We start from the raw sequence: 24172 nt of genomic DNA, 5'->3' as shown, positions 1-24172 counted from the left end.
CTTTCCAGAAGTGCTAAGCCTCCAGAAAAACATCCACTCACGCATAAACTCAGTCTCTCCCTCTCTCTCCTTCTTTTCCACTTACTCTGGATGCTGGATAGCAAAACAGCTGTTGTATTTTCCCCTTCAGAGTTTGTTTGTATCTACTGACTCCATGTCAGAATGCATTCAGAACAACAGGAGCTCCAACCCTCCCCCATCTCTCTCTCTCTCTCTCTCTCTCTCTCTCTCTCTCTCTCTCTCTCTCTCTCTCTCTCCAGTTCCACTGTTCCAAGAACAGTTGTGTAATTTGTAACTACAGTTGTGTAATTTGCACACATGGAGTATATAGTTTGCAATCAGAGCATGAGTGAGGGATTGTTCAGCCAAAAATGAAAATTCTTCCATCATTTACCTTCGCTAGACCTTTGTTCATCTTCGAAATTCAAATTCAGATATTTGTTAATGAACCTGAGAGTTTTTTTTTTTTTTTCGCTCCATTCAAAGTCCAAGTAACCAAAACTTAGAAGCTCCAAAAAGATCATAAAAGCACCATAAAAGTAATCTGCATTAATCGAGAGGTTTAATTGTCAAGAGATACGATCGATTTATATGATGAACAGATTTACTTTTAATTCAACAATGATCGACACACATACATAGAGCACATTGCAAATGGTAAACATGAAAACTGAAATAAGCACATTTGAGTTTGTTTACAATATGATTTTCTTTATGTATGAATGCTTATATGTACAGTGATAAAAGCATAAATTAAATTTGTTCATCATGTTAAGCAATCATATCTCCTACATAAAATAACGCACTACTTGGATTAAAGCACTCATGTGGTTTCCGACACCTTTATGACCTTTTTTGGTCTTGTAAGTTTTGATTAAACTTTTAATGGAGGGGCAGAATTGTCTCAGGTTTCATTATTTATTTATTTATTTATTTATTAACTTATTTATCTGTGTTTCGAAGATTACACACAGTCTCATGATGGGTTTGGAACAACATTAGAATGAGTTTTAATTTTAAACTAACTATCCCTTTGAATTATATTCAAGGGACACAAACAAAATAGGACCATGCTTTATTTTTGCTTACATTACTAATGCATTTCATTAATTATGAATTAACCTATCTATTTCATGTCACCGGCTTCAAACTGTTTTAATCGTTTTTATTTTAAGGATGTAAGGTGTTATATTTATCATTAGGCTATATGTTCTGTCCTTGCACATTTATTTGTTTGTTCTTTTGTGATATGGCATATGGTTTGACTTAGCAGCAATAAACACTGGACAGCAGGCTTAACAAATAAGTGTGGTCATTTTGTAATGAATTATGAATGTCAGTGACTTCCTCACACCATTCTATTGTCTTTCTCTTGCACACATATCAAATACATCCTACATTCAATACATTTTTAGTACGTTTTTATTCAAGTCTAATGATTTTATATTCTGAACATAAACATCTTGAGACATCTTCAACAAACACAATGAAATGGTTAACTAGCAACTAATCTGCCCTCTATTTGTCCTTCAGATAGGGAATGTAAACGACTCTTTGAGTTCGTCGGTATAGCAGATCACATCAATGCCATTGATCATGGGTCTAGCGGTTATTTCCCAAGCTCACTTGCAATGGCCCCGGTACGAGGGCAAATTGGCAGTTGGACGCACTCATGATGCGCTATGGTGACTGTGCTGACACTTGAGATTCTTCTCACGTTCAGAGTGGAGTATTTAATCGGTGAGTCACTATATGCTCTTGGGGTGAAATTGTAGCCGGTTTACAAGAGAAGAAATATATTTAAATCTATATGAGCAGTGGAAAAGATAATGCAATATTAAAACATTATATAAATATGCACGTTGCTTTTAGTCTATACATTAGTGACTAAAAAAACGATGAAATATAATGGCATCTGGAGCTGTAGCATTGAGTTTTTACTGAATCTCTGCATAACGAACGGCTGAAGGCACGAACCAAATTCCAAACGCTCTCGCATCACAAGCGCACAAAAGGCGTACCACAGGTTTCTATGGCAAGCCGTTTTAACATTTATTTCGTAACCCCAAATCGTCTATTTTAATGTTTCTAACTATTCATCAGATGGTACATAAACTGTATATATTGTTACTATGTCTCAAAAATGGGTTCTAGTAGCCTAAATAAATCTCTATAGCTGAAATAGATAGGCTAGTGACTAGATAGTTAGGCTATATAGGTTGGCTACTACCTAAAAATGTGTATAGTTACTAGTAAAACTGCAATAGGTAGCATCAACAATTGAAATTCACACTATTATATTAATAGTTGATAGATAATTAAATATAATTTACATATATTTCAATAATAAAAAATAAAAAACTGCAAGCAATTTGTTGCTAACAGTGAAATCCTTGCTGTAAGATATGACTGGTAGCAAAGGAATGACAATTTATAGCCCTACTAGTGAGTATTGGAATATCTATTGATACGAGTGAAATAAAATATACTTGTTGTTAATACTGGATTACTCATTAGACAAACACTCTAGATGAACAAAAATAGATTAAATGAATGCATGTTAAATAGGCTTGCCATATGATTCCATAAACTTCCAGTGCGATTAACTGGTGTAAGATATTTGCTTTAGTGTATCATAATACGACAGACGAGAGGCATAAACTCTTCGCATTATAAGCTGATGGCACTCAACAGATATCATGCTTTAAAAGCAATTGAGAGCCCTTGGTATCATATCGGTGCCAACTTTTCTTGGTAATTTTTGCTCACAGTGCAGCAGTATCTGCTCTCTGTCTATGTGGGAAAGAAAGAACTGAATTCATGAAAGGTGATTTTCTTTGCATAGGCTATTTACTAATTGAGAAAAGTTATTGTATCATAAATGGCAGATAAATTCAATTTAAACGATGGATAGGATAAGATAGGGTTCCTTGACTCCCCGATTTCGGGTTAGTTTAAAAGCTTAAAATTGGACATGTAACATAATTTCAACTGGTGCGTCCACATTACCAGGTGGAAGGAAAGCAGGTCTTTGCGATGGTTACCGACAGCCAGTGAAGCGCAACACGTTAGTGGAAAAGGACAGTCTATCCTTTATTCAAATGATAACTGTTGTCCACCTCTAAATCTCATTCCTGGAGTTAAACTGGTTAGTCACAAGGCACTTACCAGAGTCACCCTTTGCTCCCTTGTTGAACAGTGCCAATGCTGGGACACCCGGAGCATGTCCTTAAAGACGCATCCAATAATGCCAATCAAATTCCGTGATCACAATCCACATCTCGACATATATACCATAATATCACGTACAAAATGAGCAGGATCGCAAAAATAAACAGTGCAACTAGTATTGCTTTGGTGACTGGGGATATTAAAGACTGCATGATACCGGCGAGCTGGAGAAAAGCACCGTGAGCGCAATGAAGATGGATACGCGTTCAGGCGCCAGCAGCGTCCGATCCGGTCCGTATCTGCATTGGTGCGTGCCAAGTGGGGAACCTAGAGTGAAACGAGAGTGAAACGCGTGGCACTTCAAAAACATGACACGCGAAAGAGCGCTGCCTCATCCATTGGTGATCTCCCACACCATTTGCGCAAGGGGGCACAATAGGCTACTCCGAGGTCCCTTCAGGATACCCCTCATCCAATACTGCTCGCTCAAAAGATAGGCTGTGTTAAATCATATGTTAAAATAAAATAATCATTCAAAGGCTATAAAACAAAAAACAATCCTTTATTAAATACGTATTTTATATGTAGTCAGCTGCGTTCCAAAAAGTGCTTTAAAAAGACAATAGGTTATGAAAAGAAATCTGATGCTCTTGATATTAGGGTTTTTGTCCTACAAATGAGGCGCGTGTCCTTGAATTGTATTGTCACCAAGCCGTCGACAAAGAAGACAATATCACAGGTTATATATCGGAGGTTATATATCCGATAAAGGTGATTTTTCAGAGGGTGAAATATTTGTCATTGTACTTAAATTCATGCTGTATGCTGCAAGCGCTTCTCTTGTAGCAACACCTTTTGTTTAACACTAGATGGCGTAATAAATCTATTTTGGGTGCTAGAGACCGCAACTGCCATTCTAAAAATGAATAATAAAAAAATAGAAGCACACTCAAACTTAGGCACGTGCATGTCCAATGATTTTTGAGCAAAACAATAAATACAATGAATGAATGAATGAACGAACGAACGGATAGGCTAAATAAAAAATGAGGAGATGAATTATTTCTAAAAATCCTCTGGCAGAAATCATAAATGTGTCACAAGGATTCTCACCTTCCGCAGATAATTTTACACTAAAGATGCTGCATGTAGGCCTAACATACTCCCACTGTCATTTTTTTCCCCTCCGTATAACAAAATATAAATTGTTTGTTAATTTGCAATGTGGCTTGCTTATTTTAATATTTTAATTTTATTTAGCATATGCCTTGTAGCATATAAATATATATATATAGGCTGTGTATAGATTGTTGATATGTTTTCATATATATATATAATAAATGCTACAAGTCATATGCTAAATACAAATGATATCCCATAGGCTTCTATAATAAAAACTGTCCTTCTTCTGGCCGTAATACGATCCACTTCGTACAAAATGAAGCTCTCTCGCGCTCTCAAACAGCGCAGATAGGGCGTGTCGAGGCGCGTCCTCTTCCAGCACTGTGTTTTGAATCATCACTCTAATAGACTACATGCTAAACTGTTGAATAGCAATTGGTTCGCGCTTCCATCACTCAGAGGGGTGGACTTAAGTTACTGCTCAACTTTACTTTTTCCAGAACGTTTCAAGTCTTGTAAACTTGTCATATGTTCGAGAAAAAACAAACAAACATTGTAGGCTACTAGGTTTCTTTGAAATCATACATCTTTTCAAAGCAAGATGACTTCATACACGTGGATTTTACTTATTCTGGCGAGTCTTGCGGCAACGAGAGCACAAGGTATGGTCTATCTAAACTGTTTACATTTTGTTTTGGTAACAGCGCTCGTTACATTTCTTGCACTGGGGACGTAGGCATATAATCCATAAAATAACAACGGGAAAAGAGTCGTCTCTTTTTGCCTCTTAAACGCCCTGCTGCATGTAAACTAGGGTACGTCGTCACTCGTCTAAATCGCTCTTAAATTATATTTGAAGCGAGGAGTTAAAATGAGTTTTCTGGTAGTGTACTAGACCAGTTATTTACTCTGATGCATTATACAGAAAAAGTGGGTTGAATGTTTTTCAAGTGCCAAAGAACATGGGTACATTTCTTTCCACATGCATGACTCACCAGCCTATGGGGGAAATGGCTGGAGAACCAAGATAGATTGTTTTGGTAACATAACTTAAAAAAAAAAAAATATGTCCAAAAATTAAAGCAGAGTTACAGAAGCTGAGATTGTTGATCTTTCCCATTTCAATTTGATTTATTCCGAACTTCATATGTTTTTTTTTTGTCAGTAGCCTAATTTAGCTGCAACGCCTTGAAAAGCAGAGTTTACATGCTTATTTAAATAGTGTGGCTGTAATAGCTCCTCTTTGCTTCACAAAGCAAGATTTTTCATTTTTAATAATGAAACAAACTTTATAAACCATACACTATCTTGCCATTTAAGTCTTTTGTTCGAACTTTAAATTCAGTAAATCCTACATTAAAGGTATAGCGGAGGATCTTTCCAAATTTTAGATAAGACCCGCCCTCTCCACTTTTTGAAAAGTTTGATTGATTCACTAGAATGATTGACAATTAGGAGGACCAATAGTTTAGACTACCCACCAGGAAGTAAAACATCCTCTGCTATACCTTTAACAGTGCTTGTTACTATGTAATGCCATTCGATTAATGTTTTTGTGTGTGTGTGTGTGTGTGTGTGTGTGTGTGTGTGTGTGTGTGTGTGTGTGTGTGTGTGTGCGTGTGTGTGTGTGTGTGTGCAAGCTTATGAATGGTGATACATTTATTCTCAACGTTGTTAATGAAAAAACATAGAAAGAACCACTTAAAACAACTCTTCTATTTTTTTGGTTCCTCTCACATAGCAGCACGCAAGTAAATAACATCTTAGACTCTGACGGTCACAGCAAAACCCCTTTTCAACCACAGCAAACTACTTTTTCAGCAGTTAAGTTGCCTTGATCACAGTGTTCTAAAAATACTTGATCCCATGATGTTGACCCATTCTTCCTGTGGAAGCACTGAGTCTATTAGTCCACAGGCACTCTCCTTTGTTATGCATGATGCATTGACAGTTTTGTATACCCTGATACCTGCATTACTCAAGTTTGCCTGAATCTTAACTTTTCCTGAACTTTAAATGTAGTTCTTCCCAAATGTAGATTTTATGCAATGTAGGTCAATTGCAAAAACATCTACCGAGATGAAAGGATCGCTGGTTTCAGTTCTGACTCAACCATCAGTCATCATGGGTTGTGCGTAGACCATTATGAAAACAATACAGTACATCCCCATAGCAACATATGCCACAGGATGCAGTCTCTGGGTGTTGCGTGTGGCAACAAAATCACAATCATGCCATCGCGTGTCGTGCAGTGTACATATTTTTTTCATATATACAAATTGTTTAGATTTGCTGTGTATGTCATCCCAAGAGATGGGAGGGTTTGGTCACAATGTGAATCCAGTACAACACACAAATATAGTGTACAATGCATTTGGCTGGAGTTATTATGTAAAATAGAACAGTCAAATTCCAATCATTTTGCTCAGTCACCTCTTTTATCCTCTAGGAACGAGACTTTGAGTTGTTTATTTCTTTCTCACACACATAGTTTTAGTTTTGAATTTGGGGGTCATACAAGAGTAATTTTGCAGGTGGAAAGGCATTAGATGCTTTCTACAATACGACGGCTGTTGTCTTGTACTAACTTGGAACACTTTAAAATGACTTCCTGCAGTGCTAATAGCCTTTATATTTGGAAATGGTTTTGTGAAAACAATTACTTTACCTCATTTGAGTTGCTTGACTTGAGTTCGATGTGCATCATTTATTTGGGTTTTGTACTGAGATGTGGAGCCACATGTAAATTGCACAAGTCAAGTCAAATCTGGCTAATTGGTTTCCATTTGATCAAGTGTAACAATTTGAAATGTTAATGAACTCTTTCTGAAATTTCATTAGGCATTTATGGGCTGTTATTTTAATGAACATTTTGCTGTGTTTGGAGTGACTGTCTAATGCTGAGATATAATAATACGTTGACTTAGTGAATCAAATGAGTTCTGTTGAATTGGCTGGATGCATCCTCTATTGACAAGTTTATTTGCAGCATTAGGCCAGGTTTTTTTTTAGATTTGCACATCTTAATTTCAGTTCAAATATTAGATTTTAAACTTGAGTTTTGAATGGGATTAAACTGGCCATAGAGCCACTAGAGATGGTTTCTAGTTTAAACAAAATTTTAAAATAACAACTGTTTTCTTGCAGAATTTGACCTGTCTGATGCATTTGATGATAATGAACGTAAGTAAAAAGTACTCTATCTTCACTGTATATGGCCCATTTTATGCATGTCTATTTTGTATGTTAAATATTTATAATATAAACAAGGCTCAACCCTAGGTTTTTTTTTTTTTTTTTATTGTGGTTTACATTTTTACTTACCCTGCCAAAATGGTCACTGGCCCTACCAAAAATTAATAAATGAATAAATAAAAAAGTTTTGTTGTTGTTTCGACCTATGTATCATTGTATTCTAAAAAAAAAAGAGAAAATCAAAAAGAGAAATCAATTCAGTACTCACGATCTGTTTTCTATGCACGCGGAGAGGCGGTATTGACAATAAAGGGATAGTTAACCAAAAATGAAAATTCTATATAATAAATGTATTGCATAATTTCATAAAATTGATTGTGAAATATTAAAGCCATAGATGAGAACCATTAACCACATAGGCCTATCTATATTTATTTAAATTAATTTCAGGTAACATTTTAGTTAGGAGACTGACTGTTTATTAGTACTTATAAAACACATATTAATGCCTTATTCTGAATGACCATATTCTACATCACTAATCCTACCCAATACCTAAACTTAACAACTACCTTACAAACTATTAATAAGCAGTAATTAGGAGTTTGAGGCAAAAGTCATAGTTAATAGTGAGAACTGGACTCTAATCTAAAGTGTGACCAAATATCAGACTCTGATTTCTTGTTTTGGTTGCTCCTGTCTAACTCACAAACAAATAACAAATAGACCACCCGTGGATCTTCCTCAACTCTTGTAAGTTTTTGGATTTATGTTGCGTTGGCCTATGCTACACTTACTTATACTGACACCTACCAGCGTGCACGCAGCATCATGCAAAAATAAAGGTATAAAGTAACAGATGTGAATGTTAAAGGGATAGTTCATCCAAAAATTAAAATTAGCCCATGATTTACTCACCCTGAAGCCATCCTAGGTGTAGGCCTATATGACATTCTTCTTTCAGACGAATACAATCAGAGTTATATAAAAAAATGTCCTGGCTCTTAAGCTTCATAATGGCAGTGAATGACTGTATGATTTTGGAAGTCCATCAAAGCACATCTATTCATGATTAAAGTGCTCCACGTGGCTCAGGTGGGTTAATAAAGGCCTTCTGAAGTGAAGCGATGTGTTTGTGTAAGAAAAATATCCATATTTATAATAACTAGCTTCCGGCAGACGGCCGTACGCATCGATTTACGGCAAAAGAGTAGCACTTGAACTTGATGCACAATGTAATGACAGAAATTGACGCCTCTCGCTGTTCAAACAAACAGGGCTGGGCAACTGCGTTCATCATTACATTGTGCGTCAAGTTCTAGTGTTACTCTTTTGGCGTAAAACGATGCGTACGGCCGTCTGCTGGAAGCTAGTTATTTTAGTCAATAAGTTTTAAATATGGATATTTCTCGTACATGAACACATCGCTTCACTTCAGAAGGCCTTTATTAACCCCCGGTGATGCGTGATGGACTTCCAAAGTCATACAGCCATTCACTGCCATTGTAAAGCTTGGAAGAGCCAGGACATTCTTTTAAATAACTCAGATTGTATTCGTCTGAAAGAAGAATGTCATACACCTAGGATGGCTTCAGGGTGAGTAAAACATGGGCTAATTTTCATTTTTGGGTGAACAAAAATGCAGTATTCCCTTTAGTGCAGTATTAGTAGTGAGCCGTGATCAATTTATTCCGTATGTTTCCTAGAATGGGCAGTTTGCGTGATCTACAACATACGCGCAAGTAGTACTGGGATTAGGCCTACATAACATCCAGTTGCACATACATGCAACTCAAATACAGATGTGCCACAAACTGACTACATGTAAAAAATAAAAAAATACACATTGTAAATGCATTTAATACATACATAGTATAGTTGCTCAACTCATCTGTCAGTCACTACAGGAGGTGCCACAACATATGGCAACATGTTCTGCAACAATATCGGGCACATGACACAATCCATAGGCACTTCCCAAGTTTCAGTAGCACATGGCAAGGAAAACTGGATGTGTCACCGGATGTGCCACTTAGAGCGGCATGTGCAGATGGCTTCTGTGAGTAAGATGCCATGCCACTTGATACCGCTACTGGGCGCACAGAAAACAGAGCGCGAGTACTGAATGGAGTTCTCTTTTGCATCTTCTTGGGCTTGAATCTGAATGGTTAAAAATCATGTGAATGTTTAAATTGACAGAACTTAAAAACACGTGCAAATGATAACCTTTCGTGACGCAGCACTGGCTCGATCGGCCAAGTGACAATTCCATCAGCTGTACCGAGCGTATTTCACACTGGCCTGGGCCATCCTGCAGTCCTTATTATCAAGCCCCGTGTCCACCTTATTTTTCAACGTGGAAGCAAGCTATTTTCTGTGAATGTGCGAGACTTCTGATTCATTAGCCGCTCTATGGAAATAACGAGAAGAATAAAGTGCGGCAAATGGTCAAACTATTTGGGTTACAAACATTTACATTTACATTTATTCATTTAGCTGACGCTTTTATACAAAGCGACTTACAATTGCTATATATATGTCAGAGGTCGCACGCCTCTGGAGCAACTAGGGGTTAAGTGTCTTGCTCAGGGACACATTGGTTCGAACCCGGGTCTCTCACACCAAAGGCATGTGTCTTATCCATTGCGCCACACCACCCCCTATTGCGCCACACCACACACAAACCAGTGTGTCTATAACTATGACAATACAAAAATAGGGTAAGTAGGGTAAGAAATACCAGTTTGCAATATCAAGCAGCATAACAAGCTTTTTTGAACAGCTAAAAATAACTGGAAGCGGATGACACCGGAAGCCAGGCACATTCAATTTACAAATGGCCACACACACTCTTATGTAAAAAAAATAAGGTGGATAAAGTATTTTGTTTTAATCAAATGTGGAATACCATACTTCGATCCTTGTTTATGTGTTAACTATTCTGTTGTGTCACTCATATTGTATTTTCAAACAATTAACAATATTGTGATCTTAAGCTCCTGCAAAACCAACGGTGAAACCAGCAGTGAAACCAGTTCCACCCAAAAACTCAGATCCAGTTAATGGTAATTTTTTTGTTCGTGTTTGTTTTGCATATAGCAATGGAATTATGTTTGAGCACATCATTTTACAGTCGTATGGACGGCGGTATACGTAGAATGACTAACATACATGAGCGCTACCTAATTTATAGTTTTGTCTTGCTCTTCTAGGATTTGATCTGACAGATGTCTTCGATACAGGTAAGACTGAGTGGGCTATGATGGGCACAATTCGTTTTTTAAACTCTTTTTGAATATTTGTGTGTGTGTGTGTGTAATGCATGTTAATATCCCTCTGAATTTGTTAAGTATCTTGTAATCTTCTTTATTAGGACATGGTTCTTAATAATAAATATTATAAAACCTTGTTAACTTCTGGTCCAAAAATATAATTATTATTATTGTGGGGGTGCTCTGCCTGATAGTTCACCTACTTGAATGTATGATGATCATTATATTGATTAGACTTAGACTTAGGGGATATTTTGGGGATATTTAATTTAATTTTATCAATCAATAAATTCCTCTTGAAACAAACTTTGTTGTATTATTTTAATTTAATACTGTGAAGCTGCTTTGATACAATCTGTATTGTGAAAAGCGCTATACAAATAAACTTGACTTGACTTGACTTGACTTAGACTTCCTTTATTAATCCCCGAGGGGAAATTACAGCAGCAACAGAAAATCGAGACAACACACATAACAAAAAATAGACAATACAATCAATCAATTGACTCATAAAATTATTAAACCCATAATTTATCAGTGTGTGTTTGTGTGACAACTTTATGGATATTGTGTGGTTCTGCATAGCAAAAATTAATACAACCTTTGGAGATCAAGTCTTTACTTTAAAGGGATAGTTCACTTTGAAATTAATTTTTGGTATGTTTTAGCTTACCTCAAGGGCATCCAAGATGTAGGTGTCTTTTTTTCCGCTGTAGTTTCAATTTTGATATTTTTAGGTCAAACCGTTCTTGTCTGTCAGTCATATAATGCAGGTCTATGGTCACTTGTCTCAAAACACAAGCACAGAGTCCAAATTAAAACAATTCCCCGTCGTCCAAATTAAACAATTCCCCATCGTAAGTACACATTGATGGCCTAAGACACGAAACGAGCGGTTTGTGTGAGAAAACGAACAGTATTTATATAGTTTTTACCTCTTATACACAGACATGTCCGAGTGATCTGATCTGACGTGTACTCAGACTGGTGCATAGATATATATACACTAGATGTCGCCTTGTCTACGGCAGTTCATTGGAACGAATGTCTTAAAGGCGACATCTAGTGTATATATCTATGCACCAGTCTGCGTACACATCAGATCAGATCACTCGGACATGGCTGCGTATAAGTGGTAAAAACGATATAAATACTGTTCGTTTTCTCACACAAACCGCTCGTTTCGTGTCTTAGGCCATCAATGTGTACTTACGATGGGGAATTGTTTAATTTGGACGACGGGGAATTGTTTTAATTTGGACTATGTGCATGCTCTTTGAGACAAGTGACCATAGACCTGCATTATATGACTGACAGACAAGAACGGTTTGACCTAAAAATATCAAAATTGAAACTACTGCGGAAAAAAAGACACCTACATCTTGGATGCACTTGAGGTAAGCTAAAACATACCAAAAATGTATTTCAAAGTGAACTATCCCTTTAAGTGCATAATTACTCAAAGAATAAAATCATATATATACTTGACTTAACAAATTCTGTTGCTGTGTGATGGTTGAATTTCTTTGAATTGGAATTCAGTGGATTATTTTGTCATGCCAATTCAAATTCCATTTCAGTTACTGTATTTAAATGACCCTAAACTCAAAGTAAAATATCTCTTTATGACCATTGTTTATTGTACACAGACCCGAAAAAACCTGCTGTGGTCCCCCCAAAATCAGGAGATGGTAAGAAATCATTATGCTGGGGTGTTTATGTCATTTTTATGTACATAAAGTTCATGGGTTACACTTTATTGTAAGACGGTGAGGGCTACGGTGGCCGAGAGAGCTCAACGCGCAGCAACTGAAGAAAACACATGCAAATAGAAAAAAACACCTGCAAATTAAGAACACATCTTCATCAGTTTCACAACACGCGTGTGCTCCAAACAACACAACCAAATACAGAAACGCGCTGCAAAAGTTCACAACACAACCAAATACAGAAAGGCGCTGCAAATAGCACAGACCACAATAGATGTTTCTAGGGGAACCAAATAAGTGACGAACCCGACTTGATATTATTTGAAAAGATGCTAAAACAACTAAAAATCAAGCTATTTTGAATAGACATATTATACATCTTTCTAGCTTTACCAAGATTCTAGCTTGTAACTCAATGATGCATAATTTACTGTTACTATTAGTAAGTACATGTATAATTTATAACAAGGACACTTTATAATAAAGTGTTAACAGTTTATGTAATAAAGTTTGATTAACTGACCCATTGTGCATTTAGTTTATTTAAGTTGAATTATTACTTGTTTGTAAATGAGTGCGTTAATACAATTTAATGTGTATTTCCTTTTTATTGTATTTGCAGATAAAAAGAAACCATCTGATTTTGGAGGTAAAATATACATATGCACACACACACACACACACACACACACACACACACACACACACACACACACACACACACACACACACACACACACACACACACACACACACACACACACACGTCATTGTAGGTTAATTATATTTTTAAATCTGTTATTTTTTGTACAGTAATCAACCTACTAATGCAATGCAAACAAATTAACACGATGATTTCATTTTCAGATGAATTTGATCTGTCCGATGCATTTAATCCAGGTAAAAATTTATGTTGCTTTCTTTGGACATTGTAGATTCTGTTTTTGTCTTGTTTACAATAGTCCCCCCCCCCCCCCCCCCCCCGTATCATTTATTGATTTAATTAAGAGATTTTCAATCTTTCATGCAGTTTACATTTGAGGCACATTCATAGATAGTACATTCACAGATACTCAGCTGGTAAATGTAAAGGTAAAACTTACTAGCTCCTTTTCTGCTTTTCATGGCTTTTACAATTGCTAATAGTTTTTTTTTTTTTTTTTTTTGTTCTGATTGTTTTAAATGTGCTATTCAATGAGTAACATCATGCCATAGGTTTTCTTAAAAAAATAAAATAAAAAGAAACACCTTAAAACATTCTTCAAAATATCTTCTTTTGTATTATTTATTAATAAACAGAGATACACTTTCTATTTCTACAGATCTTGATCCCAAAAAACCTGTTGTCCCACCCAAAGAGAGAGGAACTGGTATGTTTCTGCCAACATGTTTGGGTTACACTTTATTTTACAATACGTGTGCTTACAGTGTAGTTACATTCGAAAGTACTGGTAATATAAGGTAACTACATTGGTTAAGGTTAGGTTTAGGGTTATGTTAAGGGTTAGAACCTAGTATGTACATACATAACAGGACTAAAAATAAATTCTACCCATGTTTGTTTGCATCTGTTAGGGTCTTGCACCACCCTTATGTCTAAAAAAAGCTGGTAATAGTGTAATTCGTGGGGTCTATTTTACTGTTTAAGAGAGATAAAACTGGAGCGCTGTACATAAAATTATGTAATTTTTTTATAATGCATGGCATTAGTAAAACATAATACATCTTACTCAGCCAGGGAACATGCATAGATCTTGTTTATTAAAGTTCTGGTGACAAGGCTTGATGAGCACAGTATTCCTTGAGGTGTTGAGGAATTTCCCCAATGGAAAGCATATTTACACTGTGTGAATCGCTTCCTATTCCATATATAGTGTGCTGTGTTTTATTACTATATAGGAATTAGTGAATGTGTTCACAAGTGACCAATTGGATTGGATGGAAAAAAAGGGCAGAATTATGTCATCATTTTTTTTTTTACATTTGTATCGAGAAAATAAAATGCACATTTTAAATGCATATCTTCTAAATGAGAATTTTGTCATCATTTAGAAACACGCTAGATTATAAATAAACTTTAAAGGGATAGTTCACTTTGAAATAAATTTTTGGTATGTTTTAGCTTACCTCAAGGGCATCCAAGATGTAGGTGTCTTTTTTTCCGCAGTAGTTTCAATTTTTATATTTTTAGGTCAAACCGTTCTTGTCTGTCAGTCATATAATGCAGGTCTATGGTCACTTGTCTCAAAACACAAGCACAGAGTCCAAATTAAAACAATTCCCTGTCGTCCAAATTAAACAATTCCCCATCGTAAGTACACATTGATGGCCTAAGACACGAAACGAGCGGTTTGTGTGAGAAAACGAACAGTATTTATATAGTTTTTACCTCTTATACGCAGCCATGTCGAAGTGATCTGATCTGACGTGTACGCAGACTGGTGCATAGATATATACACTAGAGTCGCCTTGTCTACGGCAGTTCATTGGAACGAATGTCTTAAAGGCGACATCTAGTGTATATATCTATGCACCAGTCTGCGTACACATCAGATCACTTCGACATGGCTGCGTATAAAAGGTAAAAACGATATAAATACTGTTCGTTTTCTCACACAAACCGCTCGTTTCGTGTCTTAGGCCATCAATGTGTACTTACAATGGGGAATTGTTTAATTTGGACGACGGGGAATTGTTTTAATTTGGACTCTGTGCTTGTGTTTTGAGATAATGACCATAGACCTGCATTATATGACTGACAGACAAGAACGGTTTGACCTAAAAATATCAAAATTGAAACTACTGCGGAAAAAAAGACACCTACATCTTGGATGCCCTTGAGGTAAGCTAAAACATACCAAAAATTTATTTCAAAGTGAACTATCTCTTTAAACTAACATTATTACAAAAAGCCACAAACTGACATTTTTACTTTAATTACAATTATAGATTAGGTGCACATTTTTAAATTTAGTGAAGTCCATCAGGGGCAAAATTGCTTATGTAAGTTGATGATAATGTTTTTTTATTTTTATTTTATTTTTTTTAAGGAAAATACATTAATGGAATATTTGTTTAAATTCACTATACGCTAGGTAGCAGTCTTTATTCAAAAACTATATTTAATTTAGGTAAATCAACACTTTAAAAAGTGTGAGGAACTGACAGATTACTGAACCCAATTAGATTCTTATGTGCATTAAACTGCTATTCTTGTGAAATCTTGCATGAATTTTTCATTTAGGTGGTGGAACTTTTGATGACAAAGACCTTTTTGGTGTGAATGAGGATGGTGGATATGTGCCCGATAAAGGCCGAAGTGGAGGTTTGTGTCAAGTTTTACATCTTTTTTTAATCAGTTTTTCAGCTTGATTTAGTACTGTAAGTTGTCTTCGATTTGAAGTTTGCATCTCTGTTCATAGCAGAAGATCAAATCCAGAGTTAAATTGTAAACAGATGTCACCCAATTCAATTGTATGAAAAATCTCCCAACAAACATCATATAACCATAACTACTTGCAGTCATTTTCTAAATAAAAAATGTTAATTTAAAAGATGTTCTTCATTGTCCATAATTATGTTACTTTAGATCATTTTAAGAGAAAAATAGAACCAACAGAGTTGGTATTTTATATTCAGCATGCTTTGCTTGGGTTTCCTATGGAAGCTTGTTTCCGCTGAATAAAAAATGAAAAGGAATTTTTATCTTATACATTTTGACTTTTCTCAGAATTGCATGATATTATCGCAATTACCTTTTTTATTTTTTATTCTGTGGCCGAAACAAGCTTCCATATTTTCCCATATGGGTTTCTGTGACTTAAATATAAGCTTTATGTCTAACCCATTTGGAATGCAAATACAATCACGATTACCTAAACTTGGTAACATATGTTACTAAATGTACAGTACTGTTTGTAAAGTACGTCAGTGCTGTGAGTGAATCTGACTCTGGTTTTTTGTTTTGGTTAAAGGGGGAGGAGCAGACCCTGGTTATGATGATCAAAGCGGTATTTATTTCCTTATACTTATGCCAAATGTTTACCCTCTGGTTCATAAACCCTCTGTAACATTTACATATTTAATAGTAAAATATTTCTTAATTTGCTGGCTGATAATTTGAATGTAATTTTCTCATTAGGCGGTGCCTCTGAACAACCTCAAGGTAAATATTATTTTCACTAATTTAATTTAAATAGTACTAAAGTTACATTTATAAGTAATTGTCTGTAGTAACTGTCGGTCACAAAATGAAGGCTGTTATGGAGTTTACCTAAGGATAAATTGTCCACTGAAATATAAAGCTGACAATAAGTGAGTGTCTCTGGCTGGTGTTTTTGTTTCAACTCTTTCATGCTCTATTTTCTTGCTGTTTGTCCTGACAGAAGCTTTGTTTACTTGCCAATGGTGTCTTTCTCAGTGGAGTTAGCGTGTCCTCTGTTTTAGTTTCTGTTCTTTTTTGGGGGGTTTTATCAAGAATGAGTGACCACAAAAAGCTCAAATGTTTCACTCTAAATATTGAGTGAGACCATGGAAACAGTGGCAGTCTGATGACTAACTGTCACACAGTTCTTGCATAAGGACAGGGCGGTCCAACAGACACAAACAATTATTGTGGGCAGTACATGTTGAGGTTTTTCCACTAGGTGATTGTTTTCTTCTTTGTTGGAATAGTACATGGGTGGTGAATATCATGTGCAGTGCCTTTTAGTATCTGAAGACTGATAGATTTGACTGTTCATTCTGCCACTGGCTGTGCCCTAAATCTCTGCTTCGATTGCCTGTTGTTGCAGATCTAAACCAGCAGTGGCTCCAGCTTATCAAGATGCTAGGCGATAATATACCAGAAGGCCTCAGTGTCTGGATTGCCGGGTTTTTACAAGTAGTAGAGCCCCTGCTAGAGCAGTTTCGGGGACTTCTGAATGTAACGGAGGAAAAGGCAGAGCTCTAAATGTCTTGTATAGTAACCTTCTTTGCTTGTGTTGGGGTGAAATGGTTTTAAACATTGTTTACATGGTTTGGTTTTAAGGCTGGGGCTGCTGGTGCTCATGGTTTATGGATGATATGCATATTTGGTCATGATCAAGATTAATCATATTGGTTTTGAAAATTTGGCAATACGGAATTAATTTCATTGTATTGCTGACTGGTTTGACTGGTTTCTTTTTATGTTGGTAAGGATTATTAAAAGCCTATACACTCCCATTCAAAAGTCTGGGGTCAATAAGTGTGTGTTAAGAAATGTTTCTTAAGCACCACATCAATCTCCAGTGTCATCATGATCCTTCAGAAATCATTCTGATATGCTGCAGTAATGGCTGTTGGACATTCAGCTTTGCATCACAGGAATAAATTACATTTTAAAATGTTACAATATAAAAGTTTAAATTGCAAATAATATATTCACTGTATTTTTGATCAAATAAATGCAGCCTTGGAGAGCATAAGAGACTTGTTCTCAAAAATATAAAGAAGCTTACTTAGTCTGACCCTAAACTTTTGAACAGCAGTGTATATAATAAATGAGTTGGTGGAAGCCACTAATAGTTGATTTGTTATGAATCTGTTAGAGTGTACAAATAAATGATAATTCTGATTGTGAAATAGATGATACACTAGTGATTCAGTTATTTTAGATCAAAAAGAGGGGTGTGAATCCCAATAGAAGTCCATCTTTTTCCTCAGGACATCCTCAATGACTTCTGGTCTTTTTTATCATCCCTTTTGTTGTGTTGGCACATTGTAGAGTATCCTCTACATATCATCCTCAGATTTTTTGCCAATGAATAGCTCTAGCAGTGGGACTGGTTTTGCCGGGGTTTGAGAAGGCGTTTCTTATCTCCGCTCGGTTTTATGGAATTAATTAACCCCAAGGCTATGTTGAGCATTCCATTACTTAGCTTTCTTTTCCTCTGCTCATGGAAGCCATCTTATTACCAATTTTTTTTTTTTTTTTGGAAAAAATAACATTTGAGGTTGAAACATTGTAGCACAATTCTCTTGTGGCTAAAACTTGGTTTTAGGCTTACTTGACGTATCAGACGTACCAGAGGATTGAAACTGGCAAATGTTTGCCCTGTTGTGTGCGTCACAACTGAAAGCTTTAGCGCATGCAGGGATTATGCCATCCTAAATCTCAAAGAGAGCAGAGGCGCTATAGGGATGGGTTTTTATTTTTTACCCCAGATACTGATGTTTCGTCTAAAAAGAGAGTCTTAAAAATGTAGTTTTATTGGCATCAATGGTTCCATGAAGAACCTTTAGAAACTTCCCATCGCACAAAAGGTTCTTCATAGCGGTTAAGAGTTGTTTAGACGCACACACAAGAACATTTTTAGCTGACCCCCCTCCCCCCTCCACACACATTATTGTAATGTTTATTTACCACATAGCAGGCATTCATCCTATTGTAAGAGCATGGTAGTTTGCATTTACTGCTGTTAATCTATTGAATATTTCAATGTTGTCTGGTTTTGTTTCTCATGACAGATGCCTTTAACATTGGTATTGTTTGGTGTCCGTTTTGATGTATTGGTTCTCAATTGTAGTATTTCAGGCTCACATTTTTTCTTTTCTTAAGTTTGTCTGGTTTCTTTTCCACAGAAGTGGCTATTTTCTCTGTCAGCTTTGTTTTTTGTTTTTTTGTTTTTTTAAGCATTTTAGCTACTTTTTGTGTTCACTTTCCTTTTACAGTTTTTCTCAATTGCTTAAACACATTTCTTGAAACTATGCCTCGTATTCTCAAAACAGTAAACACAAATCCATAACGTCTCACCCAATTCCCCAAACATCCTATTTTCAGGTCAAAATGAAGCTCTACACTCAAAACCATTCACTCTTGCTGAAAAAACAAACTTTGCCCTCAGACAGGACACACAAGCCCTCAAAATCACACACACTACAACATAGTCTAAGACACTGGTGCAATAAATTCAAAACAACATTTCCAAAACTGGTAAGTTTTGTTGCTTGTGTTTCCCCATATCACAAACCGTTTCACATAATGAACACAAAAGACACAACCAATGGATACATTGGCACATTTTTATTTATTCATTTACTACACAACACACACAAAAAACAAAAACTTTTTTTTTTCCTGTTTTACTTTCTTTGTTTTTCTTTTTTACTCTCTCCTCAATTTTTTATATATATTTTTTTTTTATATTTACTTACAGTAAGATGTGTGTGACCATCATATGACAGTAAAAGAGCACACACAAACCTTATTCTAATATGGAATTGTATTGGAATGGTAAAGAGTGTTGGTCGTGACAGGAGGGCCTCCACTCAAGGAGACAATATGATGAGCACGTCTAAGAATGTTCCACGTATGGTTGAAATACCATCATTGGCCCAGAAAGATAAAATTCTGGGAGTCAAGACTATAAAAGAGGAATGGTGCCCTCCCTTCACCGTCACACTCTTCAGCCACTCTGTGTGACTGTATGACTGCTGGCCTTTTCTTGCAAGAAAATACACCTCATCAAAGACTATTGGAAATGTTTGTCTCTTATTCAGTGATAGAATTTTGTTTGCCACCACACCTCCCTGAAGGTTCTCGAGGCGACGGTAAAGCGACTCAAATTTGGCATTACTCGTAGCCCAGCCTCCCTCATAGTCATACCATTGACAAAGACATGGGCAACTAGAGTGGCTTGAATTTCATTTGAGACTGCTTGTCTTCTTGCCCTTCCTCCTCCTCATTCTTATCCCTCTTCCTTCATGTCTTTCTAGATCCATTGTTCCAAAACTCAATAAACTGATTTGGGCCCTTTTATCTATCTATTGAAGGATCTGATTGATGTGTGTTAAATTTTGACTCTTAGTGTTTCCACCTGGGTAATTGTGTGCTAACTGAGCTGAAGCTGTGCTGACTTGAGTGAAATATATTGAATGCTAGTGCTTTATATGACAACATATGGTGTAGGCAATGAGAAATGAAGGGATTTGTGTGTAGAGTTTTGCAGTGAGAGTTCAACAAATCTGACTCATGTGTCAAAAGAGGGAATAGTGTTTATAGTTTAGTGAAATGGGTGTGCTTTTTGATAAATGGCATTATGGTTTTGAAATTTTAGTTCAAAAGCCTGGTTATAGTGTTTAAGCAATCGAGAAAAACTGTAATAAAGTGAAATGTGAGAATTCCCTCTGTTTGATTCATATCATATAGTCACGCTCAACTGCTGTGACCAGTTATTTTAATTGTCAGCATATCTCACTGGGTAAACCCCACTAACAATGGCATGGTAAGAATGTATTAAGCATGTGTGAAGAACACTGGCCGGCCAGCTAGCAGTTGCCTCTTATATTATCTAGCTGCCTAAAGTTTAGGGAGGTAAATCTGCATAGCTTTAGATCTGAAACTACAGTATTTTGTTGGAGGTTAATTTCAAACATTAGTTTGGAAACCTCTATTTATTTAGTCAGGTGAACTCCTGCATGCCTGGTTGCATACACAAAAATGGGTGTATGCAGGCAACGCCCAGCATGTTTACACCGTATCATGACACAGCAATATTAGAGCAACTCCACAACTACATTTTTAATTTAGTTAATCAAAATTGCACAATGTCAGATACGTAGTTAGTTAACTACTTCCAGTGTTATGAACCTCCTCTTTCTGACCACATAGAGTTAAATAAACTTCATTATTTAGCAATTGGATGATTTTGAATGCATGCTGTAAACTGTATTCGTTTTTATTGCTTATATTTACACATGTCAAGTTGAAGAACAATATGTTCAGGAACATTTGCCAAATGTTCTGTGGAGAATATGAAACTCCTGTTGCACCCCCTAGTGGCAAAAACATCACAGTTTGCTTGTCCTCTTGTTAAATGCCCATGTCTCTTTAGTTTTGTCATCAAGCTCCTACTAATAACTGATGTAGCCATTAGAAAAATATGCGTATGGTACACTTCAGAAGCAGTTTGAAACTAGCCCTTGTCCTTCTCTTTTCTTGTGTGTTCTGTCCCTTTAAATTGATCCAACAGGCGGAACCATGGCTGCCATCATCAGCTCTGTGGGTGTTGCTCTGCTCGGTGCCGCCTCAAGTTACTTTGCCTATCAGAAAAAGAAACTGTGTTTCAAAGTACAAGGAGGTGAGTTCAACACTTTAATCCAGGATTCTGAATCCTTATACAAGCACTAGCTTGGTTTTGATTTTTGTTGCTTGCTTATCTGAGCAGTTCAAAAAGAGAAGAGGAAAAAATACTTCACAAATAAGCTGTTTACCTTCACAAACATACTTTTTTTTACTCAAACTATTTGACCTCTTTTAATAACTGGTTCCACAATTATATATAAATGCTTTCGGGAGCCACAGTAGGCTACATGGTTAACCTTAGCTCAACTAACACAGCAGCTCTTGTAGAGGAAGTGGGGGTTGGGCGCATGACGTGGCAGGCAGTTTTACTGCTCTGCTTGTATTACAAAAGCCCTCGAGGCCTCAACAGGTGGCTCTGTGGCGCAATGGATAGCGCATTGGACTTCTAAGCTACACTTAGAGAAGTGATTCAAAGGTTGTGGGTTCGAGTCCCACCAGAGTCGAGTTTTTTGAGAGAATGATGAAAAAAGGCCAACAACACAAGTAGCAGTGTTTTGTCCGAGTGTGAATGGTGTTACCATAGAACTTTAGTAACTGAATTTTCAAAATACCATAAACAAAATTGACTCACACTTTATATTAGGTGTCTTTAGCTACTATGCACTTACATAAATAAGTACAAAAATAAGTACTAAGTAGTTGTGTTGATGTAGTTTTGCAAAACACTTTTGCTGCTTTTGAGGTGGGATACGGGTAAGTTTAGGGACAGGTTTGGTGGTTAGGTTTAAGGGAAAGGTCAACAGAGTAACTGTAGATGTAATTGTAGATGTGATTAATTTCAACTGTAATTAGATGCAGGTTTAAAAAAAAAAAAATATATATATATATATATATATATAAAGTACATTGTAAATACATTTATGTACACAATAAGTGCATTGTATCAAATTATTAATTTAAATGTTAGTACATAGTAGTTAAAGATACCTAATATAAACTGACACCCAAAATTGTTTCATGGGATAAGCTAAAAGGTACGTTTTCTTATAGGGGAAGATCCAGAGAGTGGCAAAAACCGTGGTACTCAGTCTGATCCACAAGGTAAGCATGATAGTGCCAACATAGCGAATTTAAGAAAATGTAATTCTGACCCCACGTCATATGCAAAGTTATTTGTGATTGTTTCAATTAACACGGATACCAACTACAAATTTTGTCATGGTAGTGTGTGATTTAAAAAAAAAAAAAATTTTTTTAGTTAAAATGATCACATGATCTTTTGGAAAACATTCTAATATTCTGGTTTGGTGCACAAGAAACAGTTGTGCTGCTTATTTTTTTTCTTTTTTTTACGGTAATTCTTTGAATAGCGAGTTCAAAAGAATAGCATTTATTTGTCATTTGTTACAAAAAAAGTCACTTTTGATCAATTTAATGCATTGTTGCTGAATCAATTTCTTTTTTTGTGTGTGTGTGGTTTATATACAGTCATCAGTATTAAATCATAGAGTTTTGTTCAAATTAAGTATTCAGAAAAGTAGTATTTGTTTTAAACATTTTTTCTTTAAATATAATAATTTGTTTTTATATGGATTTCATGCTTTCTGATGCAGCTACCAAGTAGATAATTTACTCTTTTCTCCCCCATAGTTCTCAGCAACCTGCTCCGTTCATCGTAACCGCAATTGGATCTGCGCACTGATCTAGCATGTCCAGTTATGGAGAGCCTAACCCTGTGGAAAACATCTGTTAGCCTATATGAAAGGCTGGTTTAAGGCTAATTAAAAATAAATAAATAATGTGCACGTGTTGATTTTATTTTTTATTGGATTCTCCAAGTTGTAATGCTTTTTTTTTTCTGTATTCAACATTTTTCTTGACTATTTGTTTATCTTTGAAAGAGGTAGAAGTAATATGTCACTTGTAAAAAAACATAAAAATATGTTTTTATTGGTCTTTTAGGATTTCAAGTGCCAATGTAAGATACTGCACTTTAAATGGACAAAGTTGTTATTATTTTTGTAGAAGTACTGCAAGTTGCATAAGGGACTTGCTATTGTAAAGCACAAACTGTCTGTTTACAGGTGAATGCATCAGTTGTTTTTTTGTTCGTTCTAACATTACATGCGTTGTCTGAATTATAGACTGCCTTCTTTTACAATAAGACAATGGATGGATGGATCAAGATGATGATGATGTATGCTGATGAATATCGAATTGACTGGTGACAAAATGTCAACTAAAATAAAACTGACATGGAATGAGTTTAAAATTATGGGATGCTAACTCGCTTATTTACATTTTCTATATTTAAATTAATTTAAAATAGAAAATATTGATTTGAGATTAAGAGCTAAAAGGTTTTTTTTTCTTCTTCTTTTTTCCTCATTATTAACCTGTTTTAGCCATTGTAAATACTGCTAAAGCAAGATGTACTGCACTTTTAGACTGGCCATTTTATACGCACAAGTCGACTTGCATTTAATGTGTTTAATTGAAATATGAACTACAGAACGAGCCTTGATGATTTATTGTCTGTCTGCTCTTTTTTTCAGTTGTTTGGCTATTTTTCTTTGAACATGCATTTGGTTGTTCTTCCCAAAATAAAGCCATTGGTTCCTAGATTTAGAACATTGTTCTGTATTTTGATGTTGCTT

General features: G+C 35.9%; 2 protein-coding genes and 1 long non-coding RNA gene across 4 annotated transcripts in view; 1 reads left to right on the top strand and 2 right to left on the bottom strand.

Annotated features, from left to right (window-relative positions):
• The window catches only part of dhrsx (dehydrogenase/reductase (SDR family) X-linked), a 72963-nt gene extending 69434 nt beyond the window's left edge, over positions 1–3529 (bottom strand). Inside the window, exon 1 of the mRNA XM_082164053.1 lies at positions 3169–3529. The gene's annotated coding sequence lies outside the window, so the exon portion shown is untranslated. The remainder of the gene's footprint in view (positions 1–3168) is intronic.
• A 1169-nt stretch (positions 3530–4698) lies between these two features.
• cd99 (CD99 molecule) lies at positions 4699–24146 on the top strand. Of its 2 annotated transcripts, XM_082164064.1 has the most exons (14): positions 4702–4955; positions 7441–7476; positions 10485–10553; positions 10701–10730; positions 12410–12451; positions 13092–13118; positions 13337–13369; positions 13792–13839; positions 15714–15794; positions 16444–16479; positions 16611–16634; positions 21463–21570; positions 22566–22616; positions 23166–24146. In XM_082164064.1, exons 1-14 carry the CDS (start codon positions 4895–4897, stop codon positions 23192–23194), a joined length of 675 nt encoding a protein of 224 aa, XP_082020190.1. In that variant the 5' UTR covers positions 4702–4894; the 3' UTR covers positions 23195–24146. The 2 variants fall into 2 exon arrangements, with proteins under 2 accessions (XP_082020191.1, XP_082020190.1); XM_082164065.1 differs by lacking the exons at positions 21463–21570; positions 22566–22616; positions 23166–24146 and adding an exon at positions 17263–18415 and having other exon boundaries at positions 4699–4955.
• On the bottom strand, positions 18362–21456 carry LOC309494646. The gene is made up of 2 exons (XR_014204420.1): positions 20589–21456; positions 18362–19153 (listed from the first exon to the last, which is right to left on the bottom strand). It is a non-coding gene; the product is annotated as an uncharacterized lncRNA (long non-coding RNA).
• Positions 24147–24172: the final 26 nt, after the last annotated feature.

Source organism: Leuciscus leuciscus (assembly GCF_965113295.1).
Source record: "Leuciscus leuciscus genome assembly, chromosome: 3".
NCBI classification, from domain to species: Eukaryota; Metazoa; Chordata; class Actinopteri; order Cypriniformes; family Leuciscidae; genus Leuciscus; species Leuciscus leuciscus.
This window is presented reverse-complemented; position numbering and strand designations above follow the sequence as displayed.